Source organism: Girardinichthys multiradiatus, chromosome X (genome assembly GCF_021462225.1).
Source record: "Girardinichthys multiradiatus isolate DD_20200921_A chromosome X, DD_fGirMul_XY1, whole genome shotgun sequence".
Classification (NCBI taxonomy): Eukaryota; Metazoa; Chordata; class Actinopteri; order Cyprinodontiformes; family Goodeidae; genus Girardinichthys; species Girardinichthys multiradiatus.
In genome coordinates this window covers 29983811-30011402 of record NC_061817.1, presented here as the reverse complement: position 1 = coordinate 30011402, position 27592 = coordinate 29983811, and the positions used below count along the sequence as shown (strand labels likewise).

Here is a 27592-nt window from a genome sequence, read left to right as displayed (position 1 = left end):
ACGCCTCAATTATGATTCTTCTACTTTAGACCTCATTAAATAAGGTTTTTTAAATGTTAGATTTAAAGTTTGACTACGGGATGCATTAAATAGTGATCAGTTAGTTGCATTTTTCAAGCATTTAGCAAATACCCTGTCAGTGTTGACATAGCTCCCTCTACTGACCAATTTTACTGTAACCCTCCTGATATCTGTAGACCAAACCCTGCAATACTAAATGTTGCTGCAATACATTTATGGGTTGGATTGTTGGCATATTGCAGATTTGTTCTGGCTTGATGGCCAAACTGCAAAAACACAAACATCATCAGGTTCAGTCACACACACACTCTCTCCAGGGACCACATATGATTAATGTTGTGAGGTGAAAATAATGTGACACTGCTCAGGTGGATGTCCATTTAACGATGAATTCAGTCAGGTGTTAACATTTATGTAAGACATTTTTTTACTTCTTTTCCGTAATAGGCAGCAAAGCACATGTGACCTAAGTTTATCACACATTTAAACTTTCAGTGGTGATTGTCCATGTAACAAAAATACAAATCATTCTTTGCATCAAGCACAAACCACCAGTTTCATACCAATTGCTCAACCTTCACTTTCAGTCATCGCATTACGTTTTCAAAAATATAGCTTACAAATGCAAGCTTTCAGATCTGCACAGCTTCATACAGTATTGGCAAGTCGTGTCTGAACTGTACAGTAATAGCAGTTTTGTTTTTTTTACATTTACTCCACATTCTTTTCCTGTATAATTTTGCACAGCTCCGCCTTTATGTAATGGAAGAAACCCGTCAATGTTGTGTTCTGGAGGTGTATTAGCTCCACAGACAGTGCTGTGCTTTCCTTTAACCTGAGCGATCTATGTGATACTTTCAGTACTAAGCAGTCTACAATAAAAACATCAGTGTAGGTCTTTACTGTAGTATCTGCTCATACATTGCAGAGTCAAAGGATTTACATTCAGAGCACTCCAAATCTTAAAGTGTATAAACTCTAGAAATAAAAAAGTCATTCAGTAGTGTTTTAAAGGTTCACATATACACTTTTACATGACATCCTACTTGCTATTTAACATTTGCAAATCCAAAAAAACAGTGTTAGTGAATAAGCTTATATTATTGCATGTTACTGCAAAGTGCGCTCATGCTCTATGTATGCATAGCTAGTATGAATACGTTTTTAACTGTTTAATTCACATACACAATAGTGCTTTAATGTGAAGGAGAGCTGTAGTTACTGATGATAGCTCTATGCTTTGGTTTGCACCACATGTCAACTAAAATTCTTCTCATAAACATCTATTTGGACTAAAGTTAGGATTTTCTTTCTTTTAATGAAAGCAGCTAATCAAGCAGTAGCAGCAATGACTCTGTGTTCAGCTACAGTGTGAAGCAAACATTTCCTTGCAGTGTCAGATGTAAAAAAATAGTACTATACTGTGCTGTTGTGGTCCTCTGTAAAAATGTCATTCTGTGTGTGTTTTCTATGGTGGATGCTTCTTATATGGCCATAAAGAGCAGCTGTTCCCTGAAATTAGTCTATTATTAAACATTGAAGGTTTGTGAAAGGACTGATTTCTTTTTAAAATTATATTATTTTTAGTATTTATAGTTCTGTCAGTAGAGATGTCTGTCAAACACTCTGTAGCACCAAGCCGCTGACAGCTTGACCATAATAAAAGTGACCAGAAGTAAGACAGAAGGAATGGAAACTTTAGGTCACTCCATCCCCAAAAATCTTCTCTTTCAGTTTGACTCCTGCGTTACACCAACAATCCACAAGCTCCCATGGTCTGAGGTACTTTATCTTCAAATTCTCACTACACATAACCATGTGTTGTATGTCAGAGCAGGCTACTTGACAAAGCAGCAATCTAGCAATGCTGTGGCAAATCTGAACCACTTAGAAGTGCCGTTCTGTATAGGCAATGGACTGTTATAGGCTGTAATACAACAATGAGCAGATATATCATTTACACTCTTTGTATGGATCAAGTCCATATCACCAGTTTTCTCACTTGGATTTCAAAGATTGCAGCTCTCCAGCACTCATATATGTGCACTGTCAAAAGCCAAGATTGATTACTAGCTGGAGTTTCAGAACTGGCTCATCTGTGATTGTCCATAAAAGGGATAATTTATATGGCAATCATTCTATATAGAAAGCTATTGATGAATTTCATCTGTCTCATAAATGGCTCAGAAAGGAAATCAATCAATAAAAGCTGGAATATGTCCCTTAAATTTTCTTTTTTTGCCCACAGTGTGTTATCCAGACCCTCTCTGGTGAAGCTAGTATGGGTTCATATGAAGCTTGCTCAGATGAGGCACTTCAGAATTTCACCCTGCAATACAGTGTGAGACTTGTTGGCTACTCATGCAACAGGGGGCTTAATTTCAGCATAGAACTTACTAAAACAAGGACTGTGTAAAACAGAGCACCAGGCGTGTTTTATGACGCTCCTCCGTCAAACAAAACACGAAACTAAACATAAAAAATAAAACAAGCAATTAGAAAACTTACTACAGGTATCTGTGGTTTTTGTAAGTGCTAGTTCCCTGTATCCAAACCCATACCAACTCCCACCCATTGTCCCAAAAGTCATGTGACATTAGCCACTTCTGAATTCCTCTTCGATTTCTGGTAGGTGCTTTTTTTCTCTCCTCAGGGTCTCGGTTAGTGGCCTAGAACTGCTTGGAGACTCCAGGTTTTTGGGTTCATTAGTGTGGTAACTGCCTTTTTGCTGGTAGGCATAGACGTAGATGGCGTACAGGCCTCCAAAGAGCAGCAGCAAGGCCAGGATGACAATAACTGAAGAATAAAAATAGCAGTCAGGATAGGGAGGCAGGGAGGAAGCATGGTTCTTAAAATACAAATGAGGTGCAGTCACTGTTTGACTAAATCTTCAGTGCTAAATCATACTCTGACATTACTTAAAATGGGAAGAGTAAATGTAATGCTGGCATATTCCTAGACTTTATACCAGACTTGTTCTAGTACAAACAGACCAAACTATAATTTGCCATTCAGGTTATCTTGTTTAGTAATAGACTAGTAAAATATCTACCGTGCTTTCTAAAAGGCTTTAGGTTTTTATCCTCAGCAAAATTAACATAATATGATATTACTTAAGGCTTGTCATGTCACAATAGCTTTTTACAGGTAACACAGGTGAAACGTTTTATTTTATCTCCAATATTTGAAATAAGACAAGCGTGATTTCCCATTCAGCTGTTATCTTCAGCAGTATATCAGACAAAGACAGATATGTCCTATTGTTGGGATGCCTGAATGGTGCAACGATCTTTAATGACATGCTGATGTCCAGCATTTGCATAATATCCCAGAGGCTATGTGATCTATTAAGCTGAGGCGTCCAGTGATGAACAGCAAGCTGCGCCCTTGGCGGACTAAATATAGACTGATCCGCTGAATGTCTCAGACAGGGGTGGAGCAGAGGAGGTATTTTTGCTGCAGTTTAATCCAGAGACTTTAGTACTGCCTGATCCAAGGGAGATAGGCTTTAATGTTTGCCCATTGTCTGTTATTTATTGAAATTGCAGATGACTTGTTTTCAATATTTAACTTATCTTGTAGATTATGTGGATTACAAGTCAGACACATGAGAAAATATTTTTTCCACCACTTGCTCAACTGAATACACACACTCATATGAACAGAAAAAATAACTGATCCTCAATATTGAAAATTAGGCAATTTCTCATTTCAGTTATTTTAGAACAGTAAAAATGACACCTATATGTAGTTCTTGCCTATACATTTATCTTTAAATGTATCATTTTAAAATAATGGATAAAATTCAGATTGAATAGCTTTTGAATGTTAGAAATTGTTGGGTTTTTTGTTTGTTTTTGTTGTGCAATATTTAAATTCAGTTTGCAGTCAGATGCCCAACTGGTCCTCAAAAGCTTGCTCCCAATCTGACAACCCTGCCGCTATGAAAGATTAAAGAGTACAAACACATCCGGCGGTTGTCATGGTATTGGTCTTGTTTTTTAAGGAAGTGCTCAGTGACAAAATAAAATATTCTCTATTTAGGACAATGTCTGATCTGAAATATTTCTATACTTACCGGCTATCCAGAACAGGCCAAGATCATCGTGGATATAAAAATATTCTGTAACAGAAAGAAACAGTAAGTCATTGACCTAAAAAACAAGTTCCTTCAATTTACAGAAATAATGCATGATGAAGGTTTCAAAACTCACCTATGCCTGTGAACCAGGGATCCACCTCCCAAGGCACATAACCCAGAACAGGAGGAAAGGCCCCACAGTTGGATTCAGATACATAGCCTTGGGTTGTTACAGGTGGATCTGTTTCATTCGGACGGAAGAAAGCCTTCAGTGGGGCGTAGATGTTGTATCTCACTCCAGAAATGCATCCAATGAAGCCTGGAGCATTGTGCCTTTGGATCTCTAAGTCTATGTCACCAACCTCTGCAAGACAAGACACATACAAAGAACCATATGTTTATTTTAAGATCATCAATAAATAACTGGTAGCAAGTATTAAAATAAACACTGTATATTCTTATGTATAAGCAGTAAGCAAAGTTTTTACCCATAACCCGGCCCAGGAACATGGACTTTGGAGAGTCAAACCTAGCATCCTCCACAAGGGTTATCTTCTCCACAATGGGTTCCATGTAATCCACCTACGAGTGTTTTATTAAAAACTTTATACTCGCAAGAAGTACAATCATTAATGCACATAAGGAGTATTCCCACATTAATCCGTTTTCAAAACTATTATATAGCACATACAAGAACTGCAATTTGCAAATGCAGTCTGGGACATAGACCTTAATTTCTGGAGACATTACATGTGGTCTGATGAAACTAAACCTGAAGTCATTGGCCACAGTGATTGTTGCTACATTTGGGGACCAAAGTGGGATTACAAAGTGGATTAAGGACACCAAAGCCACATCCCTAAAGCATAGAGTCTTTAAGATATGAAAGTTATAAAAATGAAAGCAGTAAAAAGTATGTTGCATTATTTATACAGTGTAACTTAGATTAAGAACCTGTGTTTTGATGGTTCTGTTGTGTCTGGTTATGTTCACATAATGAGGGTATCCATCTGCCAGGTTTCGGTGAGTCAGCTGGTACTTGTGTGTTATGAGTCCCAGCTTGTACCTCAGATCTACACTACCTGTGAGAAAAGCAGCGATAATAAGAAGGTTTTGTGGAATAACCTCAAAGATAAAATAAAAGTACAGCTTTATCATTCTAAGTGTGAATTTTTGCTTTGGTTCACCTACCATCAGTCTTGAGGATGACGGCAATGTAGTCTTGAACGAAGGAACTGATGTACAGTAACACAGCTGGCTTGTGAACAGTGCTGAAACTAAACTCTATGTCATCAGATGTGTCATTGTAACCGAGACTGAAGTTGTCGTAGTGCGGGTCGATCCAGTTTGCCCACGCTGCCTCATCTGAAATGGGCTTCTTTCGTATGTTGTATCTCAGCCACGACCCAATCTCAAAGTGAGCTCCAATGTCTTAGGAAAAGATAAATGAGGAAATAGATACCTGCTACATTCACAACATAAAACAAACATATTAAACCTGGAATTACCTTTGTGGCAATAGAAACCATCGAAGGCAGTGTTATTACAATCACAAGTGTAGGCAGCATATCCCTCAATGCACTGCCCGCTGTTTCGACATGGTATGGTGGCATTAAGACACTGTCCAGTGCAGTTCCTCCTTATACCTTGATCTTCATTTACCTTTCCTTCCAAATCAATAGGGACACCATTCATACGTAACCCTCGAAGGCACCCCAAGAAAGGTCTTAGGGTGCGGTTTGCTGCACCTAGTGGGAATATTAAATATGCTAATGTTTAGAGCTATTAATAGTATTAGAGCTATTTCAGAAAAAAAATACAAATTGATCCACTTTTAAATCTGGATTTGAACAAGTTCTGTTTGAGTAACCTACCTACAAGGAGGGGATGTGTGAATTTCATGGTGACAAAGGTCTGACCTGGAAACCTTCTGACAGCCCAAGGCTGATAGTCGACCTTGATCCGAGCCAGTTTCACATTAATCTCAGCCTGAACAAAATGCCACTCATTGTCGTTGAGTGGCACAGGGGAGCGAAGGGTCACATTAAGGATGCCATCTCCAACCATAAACAGAAACACAAGATTGTGGGTGGCTATAAGAAAAAAGAGAGGGATACAAATTTTAAAACAGGCTCAGAAAATATTAAGCTGACAGGAGAAGTCAACTTACTGTTCAGTTCAATTCTTATAAAGTTTCTAAGCTGGTCATCAGAGTTCTCCAAGAAGACCCCCGGTGCACGGTAGGTTTTAAAGTGGAAGGAAATGTCAGCAGTTGATCCAGGATTAAAAGTGGGGAAGGTGATATAGGTGGGCTTGGTGAAGGCTATGGTGTTCCAAATATTTCCTGTGAAATACAATAAAAATAATTTAACAGTTGGAAGTTCCAACACAGCACTGAAGCCCTGACAACAGAGCTCCTTCAATAACAGTCTTAGCTTGTTTGGGCACCGTTTATCATTTCCTTATATAATTATGGACCTTTGTGTTACAAGATCCAAGATCAATAGCAACAAATTAGGAAATACCTTTCCAGATGTAGAACAACTGATAAAACTGTCTGTCACACTAAATATTATTGTTTCTGTTCAGTTTACACCAATGGAAAACACATTGCAGTGGGGCCATTTGTCATGATATGAAGATGTTTGAGTTTTTCTTTAAGATTTTTCACCGGTTGTGTTCTCCAGGTAGTATTTTTCAATTCAATTCAATTCAGTTTTATTTATATAGCGCCAATTCACAACACATGTTGTCTCAAGGCACTTCACAACAGCCAGGTACATACATTCCAATTAATCCTAACAATTGAATAGTGCAGTCGGAGTTAGCTTTTTATTCAAATTGGATAAAAAGTTTTTCTATCTAAGGAAACCCAGCAGATTGCATCCAGTCAGTGACTTGTAGCATTCACTCCTCCCGGATGAGCAGGTAGAGACAGTGGACAGTCACTGGCGTTGACTTTGCAGCAATCCCTCATACTGAGCATGCATGTAGCGACAGCGGAGAGGAAAAACTCCCTTTTAACAGGAAGACACCTCCAGCAGAACCAGGCTCAGTGTGAGCGGCCATCTGCCACGACCGACTGGGGGTTTGAGAGAACAGAGCAGAGACACAAAAAGAACAAAGAAGCACTGATCCAGGAGTACTTTCTATGGGAAGGAAAAGTAAATGTTAATGGATGTAGCTCCTTTAGTCGTTTCACCTAGAAAGAAAGAACAGATAAACTCTGAGCCAGTTTTCAAGGTTAGAGTCTGAAAGAGAGCACATAGAGTTTGTTACAGTAAAAGCTCAGTCAACCGCCATGTCTAGGAGAGAGAAAGGGTTAAACACTAAAAGACAGGGCTATGTGGATCATCGGTAGAGGGTGAGCATTAAGTTGTTGCCAGCAGAAGCTCGGACAATTCCCCTCTCCAGAAAGGTGTCACAGGCAGACACAGAGCCAGGCCAGGTGTAGCTTCTAGGAAGAGAAAAGAGAGAACAAAGTTAAAAGCTGAAATAACAGCAAACAATGCAAAATTGGAGAGTAGTGTGAGAATGTAGCGAAGAGGGTGAAAGTGGTCGTTATGTCCTCCAGCAGCCTAAGCCTATAGCAGCATAACTACACAGATAGTTTCAGTTCAGATTATTTAGTTAAACGGCGCTTATTTACAACAATGTCGTCTCAAGGCACCTCACAAAGGGTCCCACTGATGGTCATTGTTATACTAAAAACCACAATGATTGGGATACCTCCCTCTGTCAGACTGATTATAACCATTGGAAAAGAGAAGGGGTCATACAGGTAGCAGAAATGGAGGGTGTGTTTGCACCTCAACCATAACTGAGCCGGTTTAGGCTAAACCTGACTCCCCCTTACTCCAACCAACAGGGAGGGAAGAAGACAGAGGTAACAAAATAAGGAAGATAGCTCAGGATAAACTAAGCCACTCTAACTATAAGCTTTATCAAAAAGGAAAGTTTTAAGCCTAGCATTAAAAGTAGACAGGGTGTCTGCCTCACGGACTAAAGCTGGGAGCTGGTTCCACAGGAGAGGAGCCTGATAACTAAAGGATCTGCCTCCCATTCTACTTCTAGAGACTCTAGGAACCACCAGTAAACCTGCAGTCTGAGAACGAAGTGCCCTGTTAGGAACATATGGAACAATCAGATCTCTGATGTATGATGGAGCTAGATCATTAAGGGCTTTATATGTGAGGAGGAGAATTTTAAATTCTATTCTGGACTTAACAGGGAGCCAATGAAGGGAAGCTAAAATAGGAGAAATATGATCTCTCTTTTTAATTTTCATCAGAACTCTTGCTGCAGCATTTTGAATCAGCTGAAGGCTTTTAACTGCATTTTGTGGACATCCTGATAGTAACGAATTACAATAGTCCAGCCTTGAAGCAACAAATGCATGGACTAGTTTTTCAGCGTCACTCCTAGATAGGATATTTCTAATTTTGGCAATGTTCCGGAGATGAAAGAAGGAAATCTTAGAAACCTGTTTAATATGGGATTTAAATGACATGTCCTGGTCAAAAATAACACCAAGGTTTTTTACTTTAATATCAGAGGTCACTTTAATGCCATCCAGGTTAAGGGATTGACTAAGCAGTTTCTTTTTTAAAGACTCCAATCCAAAAATGACAACTTCTGTCTTGTCTGAAATTAGAAGCAAAAAATTTAACATCATCCAAGTTTTTATATCTTCAAGACATGCTTGTAGTCTATCTAACTGGTTGGGCTCATCAGGATTTATGGATAAGTAAAGCTGAGTATCATCAGCGTAACAGTGAAAATTTATCCCATGCTGCCTAATAATTTGACCTATTGGAAGCATATATATAGTAAAGAGAATTGGCCCAGGTACTGAGCCCTGTGGTACTCCACAATTAACCCTGGAGTTTAAAGATGATTTATCATTTACATGAACAAACTGGAATCTGTCAGACAGATAAGATTTAAACCAGCCTAGCACTGTTCCCCTGATCCCTACAGCATATTCCAGCCTTTCTAAGAGAATTTTGTGATTGACTGTATCAAATGCAGCACTGAGATCTAACAGAACCAGAACAGACACAATTCCATTATCTGAGGCCATAAGAATATCATTAGTGACTTTCAGCAGAGCTGTTTCAGTGCTATGATGAGCTCTGAAACCTGACTGAAACTCTTCAAACAGGTCATTGCTGTATAAATGCTCACACATTTGATTAGCAACAATTTTCTCAAGAATTTTAGATAAGAATGGAAGATTGGATATAGGTCTGTAATTTTTCAAGTCATCTCGATCAAGCGAAGGTTTCTTAAGTAAAGGTTTAATTACAGCTAACTTAAAAGCCTGTGGTACATATCCATTTACGAAAGATAAATTAATCATATCTAAAATGGGGCTGATAATCAGAGGGAACACTTCCTTAAATAATTTGGTTGGGATTGGGTCTAACATACAAGTTGAAGGTTTAGATGAAGCTAATATTTCTGATAACTCAGGAAGCTTCACAGGATCAAAACAGTCCAAACACAAATCAGGCTCTGCAGTTATTTTCAATGTTGTCTCACTTGCTGAGGATGAAGCAATCATCTTCGGGAGTATGTCAAAATTTTCTTTTTAATAGAATCAATTATATTTAAGAAGAATCCCATAAAGTCATGGCTGCTAAGAGCTAAGGGAATGGATGGCTCAACAGAGCTATGACTCTGTGTAAGTTTAGCAACTGTACTAAAGAGACACCTAGGATTATTCTTGTTCTCTTCAATTAATGATGAGAAATAAGCCGTTCTAGCTTGGCGAATTGTCTTTTTATACAACAGTAGGCTATTTTTCCAGATTAAGTAGGAATCCTCTAGGTGTGTAGAGCGCCATTTTCTCTCCAATTTTCTAACATTGTGCTTTAAAGTACGCAGCTCTGAATTAAACCAAGGAGCTAGCCTCCTATTAATGATTACCTTCTTTTTCAAGGGGGCTGCATTGTCTAATGCATCACGCAATGATGAAGAAACACTATGAACAAGAAAATCAATTTGTGAAGTGGCCCTCCACTGTGCTTTTCAGTGATAATGAGGAAATTAAAAGTGGAACAGATTCTTTAAAGGTTGTTACAGCATCGCCTGATAATGATCTACTATAATTAAATTTTCTTTCAGGTGTGGAGTACTCGGTTAAATTAAACTCAAAGGTTATTAAGAAATGGTCAGACAGGACAGGGTTATGAGAGAATATTGTAATGTCTTTACACTCAATGCCATATGTCAGCAGAAGGTCCAGAGAATGAAGACAAAGGTGGGTAGGTTTGTTAATGTTTTGATCAAAGCCAATTGAGTCTAAGATAGCATTAAACGCTGTATTTAGGCTATCACTTTCAGCGTCTACATGAATGTTAAAATCCCCCACTATAATAACTTTATCTGTATTTAACACTAAATCAGATAAAAGATCTGAAAACTGATCGAAAAATTGAGAGTAAGGGCCTGGTGGACGGTACAAAACAACAAACAGAAGAGGTTTTTGGATCCTGCTTCTAATCATTGTTTTCCAGGTGATGCTTTAGTTATTTCCTTGGGTTTGGTTTCTTATGTTTCTTTAGAGTGTCTTCAGTCAGAGGCTTCTTCAGATCTGCTGTAAGAGTAAGACGGAGCGCTACAGGAGATCCTTCCTGCCCACAGCCATCAGCATCTACAACGGCTCTTTGAGGAAACCTGCAAAACATGAGCTACAACAACATTTAATTTCCCTTTGGAATTAATAAAGTATTTTTGAATTGAATTGAATGATTCTTGTGTTCTATTAAGATCCATTTTAGTTTGTGTTCTGCTGTGTCTGTTAGATGTTCCTTAGGTTTGTGTCCTTGTATTATTGTTTAGTGCTGCTATGTTTAACCTCCTACACTACATCCTGACACCGTAAGGTAATCTTCTTAAACACTGCTTTGGATTGATACCTCTGAGATTTTTTGAGCAACAGTACAGGTCCTTCTCAAAAAATTAGCATATTGTGATAAAGTTCATTATTTTACATAATGTAATGATGAAAATTTAACATTCATATATTTTAGATTCATTGCACACTAACTGAAATATTTCAGGTCTTTTATTGTCTTAATACGGATGATGTTGGCATACAGCTCATGAAAACCCAAAATTCCTATCTCACAAAATTAGCATATCATTAAAAGGGTCTCTAAATTAGCTATGAACCTAATCATCTGAGTCAACGAGTTAACTCTAAACACCTGCAAAAGATTCCTGAGGACTTTAAAACTCCCAGCCTGGTTCATCACTCAAAACCCCAATCATGGGTAAGACTGCCGACCTGACTGCTGTCCAGAAGGCCACTATTGACACCCTCAAGCAAGAGGGTAAGACACAGAAAGAAATTTCTGAACGAATAGGCTGTTCCCAGAGTGCTGTATCAAGGCACCTCAGTGGGAAGTCTGTGGGAAGGAAAAGGTGTGGCAGAAAACGCTGCACAACGAGAAGAGGTGACCGGACCCTGAGGAAGATTTTGGAGAAGGGCCGATTCCAGACCTTGTGGGACCTGCGGAAGCAGTGGACTGAGTCTGGAGTAGAAACATCCAGAGCCACCGTGCACAAGCGTGTGCAGGAAATGGGCTACAGGTGCCGCATTCCCCAGACCCGGGCTACAGAGAAGCAGCACTGGACTGTTGCTCAGTGGTCCAAAGTACTTTTTTCGGATGAAAGCAAATTCTGCATGTCATTCGGAAATCAAGGTGCCAGAGTCTGGAGGAAGACTGGGGAGAAGGAAATGCCAAAATGCCAGAGGTCCAGTGTCAAGTACCCACAGTCAGTGATGGTCTGGGGTGCCGTGTCAGCTGCTGGTGTTGGTCCACTGTGTTTTATCAAGGGCAAGGTCAATGCAGCTAGCTATCAGGAGATTTTGGAGCACTTCATGCTTCCATCTGCTGAAAAGCTTTATGGAGATGAAGATTTCATTTTTCAGCACGACGTGGCACCTGCTCACAGTGCCAAAACCACTGGTAAATGGTTTACTGACCATGGTATCACTGTGCTCAATTGGCCTGCCAACTCTCCTGACCTGAACCCCATAGAGAATCTGTGGGATATTGTGAAGAGAACGTTGAGAGACTCAAGACCCAACACTCTGGATGAGCTAAAGGCCGCTATCGAAGCATCCTGGGCCTCCATAAAACCTCAGCAGTGCCACAGGCTGATTGCCTCCATGCCACGCCGCATTGAAGCAGTCATTTCTGCAAAAGGATTCCCGACCAAGTATTGAGTGCATAACTGTACATGATTATTTGAAGGTTGACGTTTTTTGTATTAAAAACACTTTTCTTTTATTGGTCGGATGAAATATGCTAATTTTGTGAGATAGGAATTTTGGGTTTTCATGAGCTGTATGCCAAAATCATCCGTATTAAGACAATAAAAGACCTGAAATATTTCAGTTAGTGTGCAATGAATCTAAAATATATGAATATTAAATTTTCATCATGACATTATAGAAAATAATTAACTTTATCACAATATGCTAATTTTTTGAGAAGGACCTGTACATTCCAGATTTAATGACAAAACTGACTTTGCTCCATTTTTATGGAACAAAAAAAAATGTTTATGGAAATTTTAATATTCAATTGTAATTATAAGTAATCCAATGTGTAGCACCATTCAAATGCAAAGTTATTAAAATTGCTTTACAGAAAAACATGAATAAAAATATAAGCATCATACATTGTAAAATTCCATTTCTGTCTATTTTGTTAATTTATTCATCTATGTATTCTTTTTTCTTATTTTTATTTTACAATGTGATGGCATGTGATGTCTAGTGAAGGAATGTTTGGTTCAGTGAATGGCACTACAGACAATGACCCTGATGAAGACCAAGCTTGTTTGTAATGTGCTATTCCATGTTTGGTTTATACAAATTGCCTTGTAAAATATGGCATTTCAAATCAAATGTAAAAGTGTTCCTTTAACTATTTTATGATCAATGGTCCTTTTTATACTAAGACCCTTTTTACTGAATGCAAAATCAAAAAAGTAAATGTAAACGTAAAAATGTTTACTAAAATATTAATATTGTCAAGGTTTTAGTGTAATCAAGTTATAATTGAACTCACTGTCACCATGGCAACGGAGTGGCCCAACTGTAATCTGTGCTTCTGAACCGGTTCTGTTGGTGTCCCCGATTACCACCCTCCTCACAGGCAGGTGGTCTCTGAAGTCTAAATAACCTTTATCCGAGTACCTGGAATGCCACAGAGGATACCAATAGGTCAGTGTGAGAAACACAAGTTAAACATTTTTCCTTTTGTTGGTGTCTTTTACCATTGCCTATAGTCCGCATCACAGTTGCACTGAAACTTGGGGTCAACACAGGTTTGGTTGATGGTGCAGCCACATTTTTGGACTTCTCTGAATGTCCCACCCCAATAATAATGACTTTCATTATTGCGACCAATCCAGTAACCAAAAGGCCTTCCATCTATTTTTAAATAAAAAATATATATATATATATGCCTCTGTGTCACAGAACTCTTTAATATTGAGTTGAACATAAGTTAAAAAAAAAGACTAATACCACTCACTGGGGGTGTTGAGAAGACGTGACTTATAGCATGAATAGTCAATCCACTGTTCACAGTACAACGAGGTGTTGGCAAGAGCACTGACTTCATCCCATGAAGCATTCCAGTAGTTCACATTTGCGATATATGGCTCGTCTATCGAGCTTCCAGTCACTCTGGTACCTTCCACCTGATCATGCATAATCACCGTCCAAGCTTTGTACGCTGCAAAGATTTTTTTATATAAAGGCAAAAATTATTAGAGTGGGAGAGATACTGCTGCATCTATCTCTTCTTAATTCCCCATAAAGTTTTCCTCCTCCTATCTTATAACGGATAACACAACCATTTGTTTTCACAAAGGCTGCACACAATGCTGATAAAGCTGTGATTTAGTAACAACAGTAATTACTCACACTTCATTTTGCAGTACACCTCAAATGGTTTTAGCGGCCCACTGAGATCAGGATCGATGGTGTAATTTCCAGACCAGTACTTGCCACTGAGTCTGTAGGCCTCACATGACTCTTTGTAAACCGCTGTTGTTGGATGATCAAATTGTTAATTTAAAGTAAGAATTCTGTGTAAGCCAGGTGCAAATTAATGAGGAAAGATTATTGAACACCACTTACACATGTGACACACTTCTCCTTTGTAGCCTGTATTTTCACATATGCAGATGAAGTCATCCCAGGACTGGATGCATCTGCCCTCATGTTCACATGGGTTTGGAGTACATCTGTAGATTTAAAAAAAAAAACAGATGCTTACTCTGTATTGTCTTTTTTGGAAAGTCTTTCCACAATATCTCTTATGTTAACAATATTTTTGCTAATTATAGAATTAAATACAACTCTATCATTAGTTGTAAATTTAAATATTGGTAAATGATGTTAAGATTGAATGTAAAACTGTCTTTTTACTGAATGGGATGGTTACATGTTTTAAAAAAACATCAAGGTGAAAATAGCCCTTGTAATGGGTTTTTTAATGTGAAAAGTAACAACTTATTGACATTTTTTGGTACTTGGAACAGTCTCTTTGAGCTTAAAGAATATGATTTAGAACAAAAAATATAATACGTTTTTCTTTCTTGAAATACAGTAGCTCTCCTGTTCTGCAAAGTCAATTTCTGATTGGTTGATCAGTCCCTCTTGGCAAATTCTCTCCCAGGAAGCACACACTGCTGAGCACTTAGTAATAGAGAATTAGAACCCATCAAGGAGCCTTACCCAACCAGGTCACAGCCAAGGTTCATCATTTCATGAGATTTTTGGTCATATTCTGGGCCATGCACAAATGTTATTGTTGTTACTTTAAGCTGTGCAAAATTCCAAATTTTCCTACATCCATTTGGACTAGTGTCCAGGGTCACCAAAAAACTTTCTTATTATATTTTCATTGTATTTACTCAGTTCTGAATACAAAGCAAGGAACCACCATGACATCCAAGGACCTAGGCCATAACCAAAAGCTGTTAGTTTTCCAGGGACATTCAGCTGAAACAACAGCAGTCTGTGCAAAACTTTCCCCATCAGAAACTGAGAAACACAACTGTTAGCAGAAAACCGATCAGTTCTGTCAATTAGACAACAGTGGCATTTCTGGTGCTGAAACAAATGAGTCCAGCTGCTATTCCATTTTCTTTCCCCTCGTAGTTTAGACTGGAGTTTAGACTCAAAGTTAGTCCACAAAAACACTGTACTAATACTTTAGATGTTCAATTCCCTTAATGCCACTTTGTATAATAGAATTTGGGTTAGAATGTGTGTGTGTCCCTTTGGCTTCATTATATCATTAGTAAGTAGTGGGACTAATAATGGAATCAATCATGTGTTCATTTTAGTGTTGATCCTAAATGAATCTTAATCCTGAGAAATATACTGAATTATTTTCTAATCACACATTGGATAGAAAATAATTAATCTCTCATACAGGTTATATTGGTTTACAAGCGATAATTTAATTTTACTACAAGATATTAAATCTAAAGGTAAATGTCATCAACTCTCACGACGATATTGAAGTGCTTTGTGAGTAACTTCATACCTGTCAGTGATCCCACACGTCCCTATCAACAGCTCCTCATATCGAGCCCATTGTCGCTGCAGAGTAATGTCAATATCAAGCTGTTCGTTGTCTATAAATATATGTTGCATGCAGCCGTGGAAGCGATTCAGTTTGGTCTCACACTTGAACAATGTGTTATTGGTTTTTGGACAACCTGAACACATGAAAAGAAATGTGATTATAAAATCAAATAATCATAATGGTGGAGGGGTTTGCAGGTGTTAAGGTCATCAACTCACCACCAAAAAAGTAGCGATCCCCTGTCCGGATGCTGAAGGGGTTAGTGATCTTCAGCGGTGAGCCCTCTTCTTCATCGATGGTGAGAGTCAGTAGGTTTTCTCTTGCTGCCAAATCCACACTGTGCCAGTAACCGTCGTTGAGCCTGTATCCTGAGAAACAAGACAAAGCCTTTAAACACAGGGTTTTCAAGAACTGCAGTGCCTATTCAAAACATAGATGTTGTGAAGCTGAAACAATAAGTTTAAATCTTGTAGGAAATGCCTAAGGCTCACCTGCACCAAACTGAATTTTCTTCTTTCCGGTCTGGAAAATGGTGACATTTATCTGACCCTCACTCAGACCTAGCTCAAGGGCACCCAGGTCATCAGCAAAGCGTGTGAACATCAGCAGCCCAGTGTAGTCCCAGGAGCGAAATTTAAACTTGACAAACAGTTTCGGCCTTCTGATGAACCCTGGCACTTGCAAGAAGTTGTTGGGTCCAGCAAACGTCATTGGTCTCAGCAGAATGTCACGGCAGGCAAAATGCATCTTTTTCTGTAACAACAGAAAAATTAGACCACATTAGTTGGGATAAAAAAGGCTTGCTGCACCTTTTAACAGATGCTTTGCAAAACATTTCTTTACTATTATTACAAAGCTTTACCTTTCGAGGAATACGAATATCAGGGTCTTCTCTCTTGGCCTTGTCAATGATGTTGATGCCGTTAATAAAGACATTTTCCAGACACCCACGGAAATTTGGTGTGGTAGGAAGGTGAGGCAAGTTTGGCTCTATTACTCCTCCAACGTACATCTAAATGACATTTAATTAGAGTTTTCAGCTTGAAACCTTATCGTACATTCACAGATATGCATGTCGTGATTTTATATTCTGCATTACCTGATTATCCAGATCCAGATGAGTAAACTCTCCCTTGCAGACACCTGTCACTGTCTGACTGTCCACTGTAAAGTTCACCTGTCGACCATAGCGCTTGATAGTGACATAGTGCCAGTGAAGATTATCAAGAAGGCTTCCTGCAGTCAGAGTGATACGGCCATCGACTTTGTGTATAACGCTACTTCCTGAGAAACAAAGGGAAAATTGAAGAGGGCTTTTAAAACACAAACCGGTGCTAAAGAAGGTAAAACTAAAAGAAAATGCTTCATTTTTCACTTGCTGTAGGGGCTATTGATGTCACACGTGCAGTTTCATTTCATTTCCACTATTCTATCTTGAAGCTTAATGTTTTTTTTCCCAGTGAGCAAATTTTGTTTGCTCCCTATGAAAAGCATTTATTCACAAAGTCTAATTTACAAATTCACTCTCATATCTCACCAAGGCTGATGTGCAGATAAAGACGGCCTTTCTTCAGCTCCAGGGTGAGGAGGTCTCCTTGAATCCCCTCGCTGTGTAACAGCAGACCATCCTGCTCTAGTGTCTTAAAGTTTATGGCAATGTGGTCATGCAGAGTATGTGACCTTTTTTCTGGATACGAGTAGACCACTGCATCATCTCCATTATATTGCAGCACATAGGAATCTGAAAGCAAGGCAATGTTTCCAACTACATCATAGGAATTAGGGCCAGTTTCATTGTGCTATTTATTTCTCTTTTATCTTTACTGGTTTAAAGATAAAAAAGTAATTTAATTAACAAATTGCTTTTGCAATAGGTGGTGAATCTTGGTGGTAAATCTTTCCCATTTATCACTAAGGTTTTACCATAAGCACAGCCAAAGAGCTCCAGTCTCACACCAATCTTTCCTCCATTCTCTGTGTTCCACTCCAGAGGCAGCAGACGAATGTGTTTAGCAGTAAAGGCATAATGGAAGACATTCCTCTTCACCTGATAATAATTCCAGTTACCAGGCAGGGTCTGCAAACAGATGAGATACGAAAAGCATTGAGAGTTATTGAGTCCGTGCTATGGTGTTAATGCCTTATTTGGAGACTGGAGATGAACTGTTGAGAGGATTAGACTTATTACCATAGAGATAGATAATATGTGGTGCTGAGTTTGTTTCAGCCCAAATGGCAATAAATATAACAAAGCATCCCTAAAATATCCCAAATCGGCTATAAAGATTATGTTTATGTTATTATGAATGTTTAATCCTCAGCTCAGCTCATGTCCCTCATCCCAACCCTGCCATAGTGGCCGATGACACCTACAGAGTTTCCACCTATCATGATGTACGGTGTCCAGGAGTCTGGTCTGTCTCCATAGAGAAGTGTGTATTTGGAGACCCAGTCATAAGAATTAAAGGTCCCCTGGGTTGCAATTGCCAGCAGTCGGTACTTCCTGCCCAGATCAACCTGCAGCCATGGCTGTCTGTCTCTGGGGGACGGGGACCAGCCGCTGCTGCCTGTAGGGCAGACAAAAAGTGACAGTTTAAGATATCAGGACAAGAGTGGCTGGAATGTTAAATAGTTTACATTTTAGCTATAAACCCTACTTTAATAAGCATGTCCGGTGGAAACCTTTCGTTGTAATTTCTTTGGACAGACATGTATCTTTTTTTAAGTTTTACAACACAGAGATCTGTTTTTTTGCTAATCACATTAAGTTGCTCCTAAAAGAAGATTATCTTTCTAGTAATTGGAGTCTATGCGCATGAAGAAGCATTATCTCAGGTATGTCCTATCAGCAGCTGTCTGATTCGCCAGCAATGCTCTTAACAGATCACATTAAAAAAAGAAAAAGACAGTAAACAAAAACAATTTTTCATCACCATAATGTCCCTTAATTATGTGCAAACACTGATGAAAGCACAATCCATAGTTTTCCTCAGTCACAGGATTTAAATGTAATGTTCAGTGTCTGTATAGTTATACATAATTAAATATCTGTACATTTAACATTGGATTTGTTTTTCCCAAGAATGTACAACTGGCTTAGCACTTCGAAGTTTGACTGTGTCTTTTTCCTGGACTGAACATTGAAAGGGCTATTGCCGTCATGACCTACGAATACTCTCTCCTCTCTTGCTTCTGGGTTTAACCATTTATCTTTCCTGAAATGAGCCCATCACAGAGGTACTGCTACAACTAATTATTATTTACTCTCACTGTTTCACTTTCCTGCAGAAAGTACTTCTGGCTCAGTGCTTCTGTCTTTCTTTCCTTGACAGCGGAAGAGCTTTTGCTGCCATCAGTTATGGGTAATACCCTTTTCATAGAAAATACTCCTTACCTGGACTGCATAAATTGACATTTTTCTTCTTTTTCTTTCCTATGAAATATTCCTAAACAAGTTCTCTTCTGTTTTTTTTCTGTCTAATGTTCCCCCAGCCTTCTTCTCCACTGTCATCTCATGCTTGCTTAGTATGAGTTATTGCAACAAAGTGAGTGAATTGATGCAAAGAGCTAGGCTTCCCCAGATACATCACTCTTTCTCCAGCTGGTATCATATGATCCACTGAGTTTGTTATTTATAATGATATTGGGCTTTAGGTAATATGATCTGAATGGAGGTGACTATGATTGGATCACATTGGCTTGAACTGGATTGATTGGAACTGAATTTGTACTAAATTGGATTCTATATAATTGGACAAGAGTTGGACCTTGTTGTCTTGTAAACTGCTTTGTAATGACACTTGTTTTGAAGTGCTGCTTTAGACATATAAGGAACTGAAATTAAAATGAACTGAAATTGCACATTTATTTTTATTGTATTTCTTCTAGCAGACTTAATCTTTTGTTGTCCTTTTGTGTGTTATTGTCACAATCTGAAAGTCTCTGCTGATAGTACATAACAGATTAAATGTTATCTTACGTTTTTTTGATAGAGAAGTTATGTCTATTTTTATGCAATTATTTTTAACACAACATCTAAGATTTAATTCATTTTAATTTGACAAATTAAATTTGAGGGCAAATGCATGCTTATGAACAATGATTGCCATCGATTTTGAGCCATGCCTATGTGTTTGGTCTCCACAACTTTCCAGTTGCTCAACCATTTGATGCCTTTTAGATTACTAGGGATGAAAACGTCCAGGTACGTACATAGGGATTATTTCATATGTATATAGGTGTAGAACTGTTTTGGCTGAAATTTAGAGAAAATAATAACCCTGGTAAATCAAAATAGCCCTTCGTTCTAAATGTGACAATACATTTCTAAAGTTTTGTCTGTTTTAGGATTATCTCTCTTTTAAGATGAATTGGTAAATATAGGTGAAAATTACATGATAGTTAAATCCTGTCTTGGTGTAAGAATCTTAGAGCACTAGTGCTGTAAATCCAGACACACTAGCATAAAATCAGTTGTAAATAAGTGGAACAAAGCCATCCCTGATGTTACAAGTCCCCCTTTTGCGTTCTGCTTTTAGCTAGTCTAAATGCTTGTGAGGACTGAGATGAACAGCAAGCGTACTGAATGTATAATATTCAGGTGATGAACAAGGACTTACCATAAAGTTTGGCAAAGTTGGCAGAGTACAGAAAGTTATATCTTGAAGAGGCCAGGAATGAGGAGGCGTAAAGCCCAGAGACGAGTGGATCAACACATTCTCCTGCAGAGACCACATAGATCACACCAAAGTCAGGAGGTACCATAGATGGCATGTCATTATGCTGCCTGGAAGTTCAGATAAAGACTGCTGCTGTCTGACTTTGATAAGTGGTTGGTTCAGGCTATGGGAAATAGTAAGAGATTTTTCACATTAAAGCACAGACTCATAAGCAGGTGGACCAGAGCTCATAACTCTCACAGACTGAATTAAGATCTCCTAAGAGAGTGTGCCTCTGTTAGAGCTTCATTTCTACACTGTTTGGGGCAAACTAGAAGCAACAAAAAATACTAAACATGTCACACAGTTTCAGACCGTTTTTTCCCAAACATACAAATGTGCATCTTATCCTGTGCAGTTTAATTCTGTCAAGAGAGTATAACAACAATGGAGTGTCACACAAATCTCTCTGTCTTCATTGTATGTAGCAATTAAAGTGTACCATATCTGAAGCCTGAGTGGAGTGCCCAGTATCCAGATTTTCTTCTGTTTATTCGTGATTCTGCACCCTGCTCCCTTTTTGGCACCACACAACCCTATTCTGCATCTATAAAGGTTCTGTGGGGATTAGTGCAACTCCTAGGGACCACAGCACTGTTGCTGCTGAATCATCAGTGTGCTTCTAAGATATAGGCTGCTCTGTCTGGGCTGAGACATCATTTCTGTGTATTGCATTCATTATGAAGCGAAGCAAATGTTAGAGTTGGAACCATGCAGCAGGCTACTGAAGAGCAACAATGAGCGCAACACATATGTACAATACAAACAATGGAGTGTCACACGAATCTCTCTGTGTTCATTGTATGCTAAGATAAGAATAGAAGCCTTTTCTGAGTTAGAAAATCATGGTAAAGCTGAGAACAATGCTCTGGCATGGCAAGTTTCTCTGCATGTGGTTGTGAGACTGATAGGACCGCCACCAATCTGCTCTCCAGCCCAAGGCTAATAAAAGGGACTATAATTCTGTCTAATCTTCCTTCTGTCGAGGAAAACAATAAATGTCTGATGCCTTCACCTTCAGCTGCAGAGGAAAAGCTATCCCGTTTTAAGGGCCAGAATATTGCTTTTTATACTTTCAGAAGATTTAATATAGATAGACTAAATATCTAAAAGGACAGTGTTTAACTTAGTGGAAGGAAACTATATTTCTTCCTACCACTTTGGTTTGTTTACTGGAAAATAAGGATGTTTAATTTGTTTGTGCAGTTATTATGTTAACAGAGATCACAAAGACAAAAAGCAAGCACAGCAGTGGCTAGAGACTTAGGATACTGGCAGAACTATTGAGTCTGCAAATGTGCGAGGATGAGGTAGAATGCAGTGTCAAATCACAAAATGAGATGGAGTGGAGCAGAGGATTGCAATGAGAGCAGGTCCTTGATATGAGAAAGCAAAATATTTTTATCATAAACTAGAGTGGCCATGTGCCTTACACACCATGCCTTCAAACACACCCTTCAGTATACTGCACTGGGGGTTTATATTGTGTTATTCACATATGCCTAACTTATGTCACCTTCCATAAACGAACATGCTGCACATTCAGGTGTAAGAAACATGCTGAACAAGAAAAAAGTGACCTCTGTCTCAAATGACCTTCTCTTTCTTTAGCACACAGAAATCCCTCCTATGCCCCAAGTGATCAATAAGGGATTCATTTTCTATCATTGCACAATCTCTTTTCTGCAACCTACTACACCAAAATATTAAGAAGCTCTGTGGTGCAGTGACACTTGCTTTTTTGCTCATGGTTTTGACTTAATTCTTTGCGATGCTGTAAAGGTGAAGGAGTTTCACTTCACAAATAAAAAAAAGCTCTATTTTAGACTGCAGCAGGTTAAGTAAGGTTACTCAGCTCCTCCTTGCTGCAAGCTTGACATGCAGTCTGCACCTCCACCCAGTCAGTGTCTCATTTCCTTTTTCCTTGTGCTCACTCCTCTGTCTTTATCGCCATCCTAACACCAAAAATAACCTTGCATCACAATCATTTTCTTGTGTAGTATTTAAATTCTCTGGTTTGCTGCCTCTTTCCTCCCAGTCTTCATTGTTGTGATGTAGCAATTAAAGTGTACCATATCTGAAGCCTGAGTGGAGTGCCCAGTATCCAGATTTTCTTCTATTTTTTTATGATTCTGCAACCTGCTCCCTTTTCTGCACCACACAACCCTATTCTGCATGTATAAAGGTTCTGTGGGGATTAGTGCAACTCCTAGGGACCACAGCACTGTTACTGCTGAATCATCAGTCTGCTTCTAAGATATAGGCTGCTCTGTCTGGGCTGAGACATCATTTCTGTGTGTTGCATTCATTATGAAGCAAAGCAAATGTTAGAGTTGGAACTATGCAGCAGGCTACTGAAGAGCAACAATGAGCACAACTCATATGTACAATACAAACAATATACCAGAAACAAGACGTGTAAAAACAAAGAGCTAATAAAAGTCATTCTGTTAAAAAGGTTTGACTAAATAATTTATACAGAGGTAGGCTTCACAGCAGGATGTGTCAGAATACTGCCTGCGACATAAACTTCAACCTCTGCAAAAGTGTCAGTCATATTCAGAATTGGACTAAGTCTTACAGACTGACACTAGAATATGTAGCAAAACATGTCACTCTTCATGCATCATTCTTCCGTGCCTGTGCCGATAACATTACAAAAATACACAAACACCTCAAATGTTTGCAAAGCTTTTCACAGGATGCTTTGTAGCCCCACCCCAAAAAGTGGATCACAGGCTTTAGGTTCTGATGCTACATTTCAGTCTGACACAAGTCCACAGTGCATGTCCACACAACCGATATAAAATCATGCCATGCATGATGTAGGCCTTTTGTAAGGCAGGCATACAGGTATCCAATTTCTGGGTTGTATTAATGATTAATCAAATTAAGCAAGCATCTTCAGCTAGCTTAATGCATGTTATTCCTGTTTTATTGGGGTAGCAACAGAAGGGAAACAAACTATGTCATAAAGACTCATGCAGTCAGCAGCCTGCATTAGATTACATGCAGACTTTATTTTCTAAATTCCCAAAATTAATTTGAAAAAACAAAGTAGCTCTTATCTCACAAGGAAAGCTATTTTTGTACAATAATAATAAAAAGTAATCTGTAAGACAAAAAATGTGTAAAGTAAAAAAATAATTTTTAGGCAATGTCCCACATTCAATATTTGACATTTTGCAGCTCTTGCATGACATGCCACCTGCTTTCCTAAACTGATGAGTCAGTAAATATCCTCTGAGGTCATAGCACCAAAAAGGCAGCTCATCAGATTTCACTGAAGCTACGATGGATTGATGTAGAATTTCTTGCTCCCACCCATTAAAACAATCCCCATCTCTGCCTCGCCAAATCCACCCTATGACGCAGGGTTTTATGAACAGGTAATGGGGATGCAGGCTGCCCAAAAAAGTACTGCAGTGGGCTGGTCCTGGTATGAAGCCCCGCCGTCTCCCAACCATTATCATTTAAATGTGTCAAGCATATTTGCAGCAACAATAATCCCAAACATTTCAAAATAAATCTGTAGATATATTTTTTTTATTATTATGAGTAGCGCCGCGCCTTATTAAAGTAAAGATGTGAGGCACGCTGCAAAAAACTTGCGTGCTGCCTGGGAGAAAGCACTGCAATGCAGACAGTCCTGTGCTGAAGAGGGACAACCATGCGCACCCTCTGCAGGACAGACGCGGTTTGCCAGCGCACTTTTTTGTGCGTAAATCCGCAAACCGACGCCTTTAAAACCCCAGCTCTCAAAAGAAGCTCTAAAACGAAATCATTGGTTTTTAGTCACATTGTCTTGTTTGACCGCAATGTGTGTTGCCCTTCAAACATCCCAACATTTCAGGCTTTGCCCTCCATTAGGAGCCTCTTTTCCAACTGCTTTGCTTCTGGAGGCAATCATTAACTTTTCCAGCGACATCAGCCTAACATCAAGCAGATTCTAGGCAAGACATCGTTATGCACTTCGAAATACGCATAATGCACTTATGTCCTAGCAAGCGGTAACACAGGAATAATTTCTGTTTCACAAGACTTACGTGATGAGCAATGTTGAAAACCAAAAAACAAGAGGCATATGCTCAATATTTTGCAAGTCATCCTTCACTTAGAAAGACGTCTCTCCACATAGGCTATGTCAATTAAATCGTAGATTCCTCTGCAGCATCCTTTCACCCTCCCCCTTTTTAGCCCAACTTTAACTCGCACAGTACCAACTCCTCTTCCCGGGATCTCGGGCAGCCTCTACCGGGGCGGGGACGCGCTTCGGATGCTGGTGCTGATGCTGAGCTTCACCAAGAGCGCGCTTTTTGTTTTTTTATCTCCTTTATATTGCTCTCTTTATAAGAATATTGTATAAGGTTGTTGATTTTGCGTCTGACATTTCTATAAATGTTCTCAACAGGCGCTAGGAAGCTTGTTGGCCAGGTGGGTGTTGGGTTCCTTTGAGTCTGGATTCTCAGATGCAGAGGAGGCAGTAGGGGAGGAAGGTGCAAAAGTTTTTAGGTGCACTGCAGGCTGGTAGCATTTTTCCAAAGGACTTGGATGTTGTACTAGTTTTCCTAAATCATATCATTAGAGATGTAGACAGTAACATTAATGCAGAAAAGATGTATTCCTCTCATTTTTCTTCACAGGTCGTTTCCTCCTTTTACAGTTTCGTTTTAGTAAGTTGCACAAGCATGCATGGCCAAAGTGAAGGACAATCAAGATGTCTTTCTTTCCAGGACTGCAGATCAGGTCTTATCCCTAAAATAGAATACCCCCATCCTCTGGGGTAGGCAGAACCAAAAAGGAAGTCAATCACATTCTTCCAGTGGGTTTCAAGGTTTTGCCGTCTGTCCGTCCAACCTTGTCCTGGTACCTTTTCATTCCTGCGTGTTTTCAAATGTGCCCAGAGCAGAAAAAAAGTTACAGGATGATGACGCCAGCTGTGCCTGACCTCAGACTCAGACTCAATCTTTTCAGATGCACAGATAGGTGGGGGCAGGGTGTGTCGGGGAGAAGGATTTGTGCAAACGGGTGGCACACTGACCATAAAATAAAAAAAGGCTTTGGGATTAAGAAGAGGATTTGTGTAGCGGCTGTGTACCACTGATGATGTGAGATTGAATGCTTCGGCCAAGGAGGGATTTGCAGAGTTTTTCAATCAAATCAGATTGTAAGCTCTCTGCCATTGGCTTTTTTCATGAAATACCATAAGAGTACAAAATTATTGTTAAGGAGAGAACATAATTGAATACAGAAGAAAGCCTAAAGTAGGTCAACAAATCTGCTGGGAAAACTGGCAGCACATCGGGTTGTCCAGACACTGCATTAGGATTTATTTAATTGATAAGGTTCAAAAACTATTAAGTGAACAAAGTCCTGTCAGTCAGGGAAGTCATAATTATATTCTCATGTCCTGGTCTTCTGTTATTTCACAGGCTTGTTCCAGGTGTTTTTAATGATGAAAGCGCAGTGTGTTTGGAAAAAAAAAACCCACCAATAAACACTAAGTTATTTAAATAAATGTGGTGATAGCATTGTTTTAAACCAGAGAGGAAAACGTGATCAAATGACATGTCTAGGCCACATTCTGTAATGGTGTTTAGCCAAGGTCACCTTGTCCCCTCACTGATGTAAAATCTCTAAATGTATCTAGCTGTGACCAGCCCTTTGGCCATGCCTGGCCCCTTCTTCATCATTCTTGTTAAACACGATGACAATTTTCTCACAGGGCTTTCTATGTTTAGTGATAACAACGCAAAAATGTAAATTGGCCATTTAAGTTTCATGTGCTGCATTTCCCAACATTAGGAACATCCTCATTTCCTTATTGTGACCCATAAATGTTGGACAGTATATGGCCAACAGATTTACAGTTCCGGATTTGTCCAACAGCAGGTCCAAACTTGCCATGTCCAACATCTGCATTTAGCTTATAGGCCTTAGTGCTGGTAGTCAGCTGGATTCCCATCTGCCTCATTAATAACCCTTTGAATCGGTCCTTGTGGGAACCATACGGACCAGTTAAGAGGAAACCTAATGGAGTTGCAACAACTCACTATTTAATATAATAAGCTGATTAACTATATTGGTCAGAAACAGATTTTGTTATCATGTTGACCTTTAAACAAAGAACAATATCATGTTTATCTATTTAAGTGTTTATTTGTGTGAAAAACATTATACATTACATCGGCCATTTCATGTTTCTTTATTAAATATGTGAATTAATATAATATTGTATCTCTGACATTATTTTAGCAAGGGAAATAATTTAAGTAGAAACTCTAAATAATTAAAAAAAACTATCTGTAGTGAGTTCATAAAAAAAAATCATACATAGAATAAATAAAAAAAAACAGGTACAAAAGACAAAACACAAAAATAGTACTTCACACAACATGTTAACACCTCATTTTTATTCATGTTCTTTTTAAATTAATTTGTATTTTCCAGGATGAGCACACCTGCAGCCTCAGAGGAGTTCATTCAAAGCTGCACCACTAGATGTCAGCTAAAGCTCAGACTTGATTCTCTGCTTCTAACATGTTAGAGTGAAACTGCACCAGACTTGTTTTAATGGGGGATTTCCTTTCAAAACACAGAAGATATTAATATAAATGGATAATCTTAATGTTTTCACATGACTACAATTGTGGATGATGCTACCATTATGACACTTGGGGTGATGTTTACTGCTAGTTTTCCTCCACATATAGTGTTTTGCCTTTAGGTCGAACTATTTCATTTTGTTCTCATCCAACCAGAGCATATTCTCTCTTGCCTCTCTGCTGTGGTCGTTGGTCTTAATGACACTGTTTGTTCATTAATGTTCTCAAACAAACACCTGAGGCCTTCACAGAACAGTTGGATTTATACGGAAATTATATTACACACAGGTCTATTTATTCTCTTACTACTTAGGTGACATCCGAAGCCAACTTGTACTGGAATTAATTGTAGGGTATTAAACACAATGATGAGACAGCTGTTTGCTTTGGCCACCACCTATGGGAACCTAATGTGTTTAGTTGTAGGAGAGCTGCCTTAAACAGACCTCAGGCCAGTCTTCTGTCAGGTGCGCATGCCCCACTATTGCCCCTTTTTCACCAGCTTTAGCCCCTGCTCCAAACCATTTGGCCTGCTTGCCA

General features: G+C 39.0%; 1 protein-coding gene across 1 annotated transcript; it reads right to left on the bottom strand.

The window, feature by feature from the left end:
* Positions 1 to 1592: 1592 nt before the first annotated feature.
* LOC124863420 (contactin-associated protein 1-like) lies at positions 1593 to 25290 on the bottom strand. Its single transcript, XM_047357785.1, has 24 exons — positions 24494 to 25290; positions 20349 to 20450; positions 18103 to 18296; positions 17653 to 17806; positions 17267 to 17470; positions 16829 to 17013; positions 16592 to 16741; positions 16221 to 16482; positions 15948 to 16097; positions 15688 to 15862; positions 14271 to 14377; positions 14055 to 14177; positions 13660 to 13863; positions 13400 to 13556; positions 13192 to 13319; positions 6273 to 6446; positions 5977 to 6195; positions 5611 to 5850; positions 5294 to 5533; positions 5057 to 5184; positions 4591 to 4684; positions 4236 to 4466; positions 4100 to 4144; positions 1593 to 2817 (listed from the first exon to the last, which is right to left on the bottom strand). The coding sequence occupies exons 1-24, from the start codon at positions 24552 to 24554 to the stop codon at positions 2618 to 2620; spliced, it is 3927 nt and encodes a 1308-aa protein (XP_047213741.1). The 5' UTR covers positions 24555 to 25290; the 3' UTR covers positions 1593 to 2617.
* Positions 25291 to 27592: the final 2302 nt, after the last annotated feature.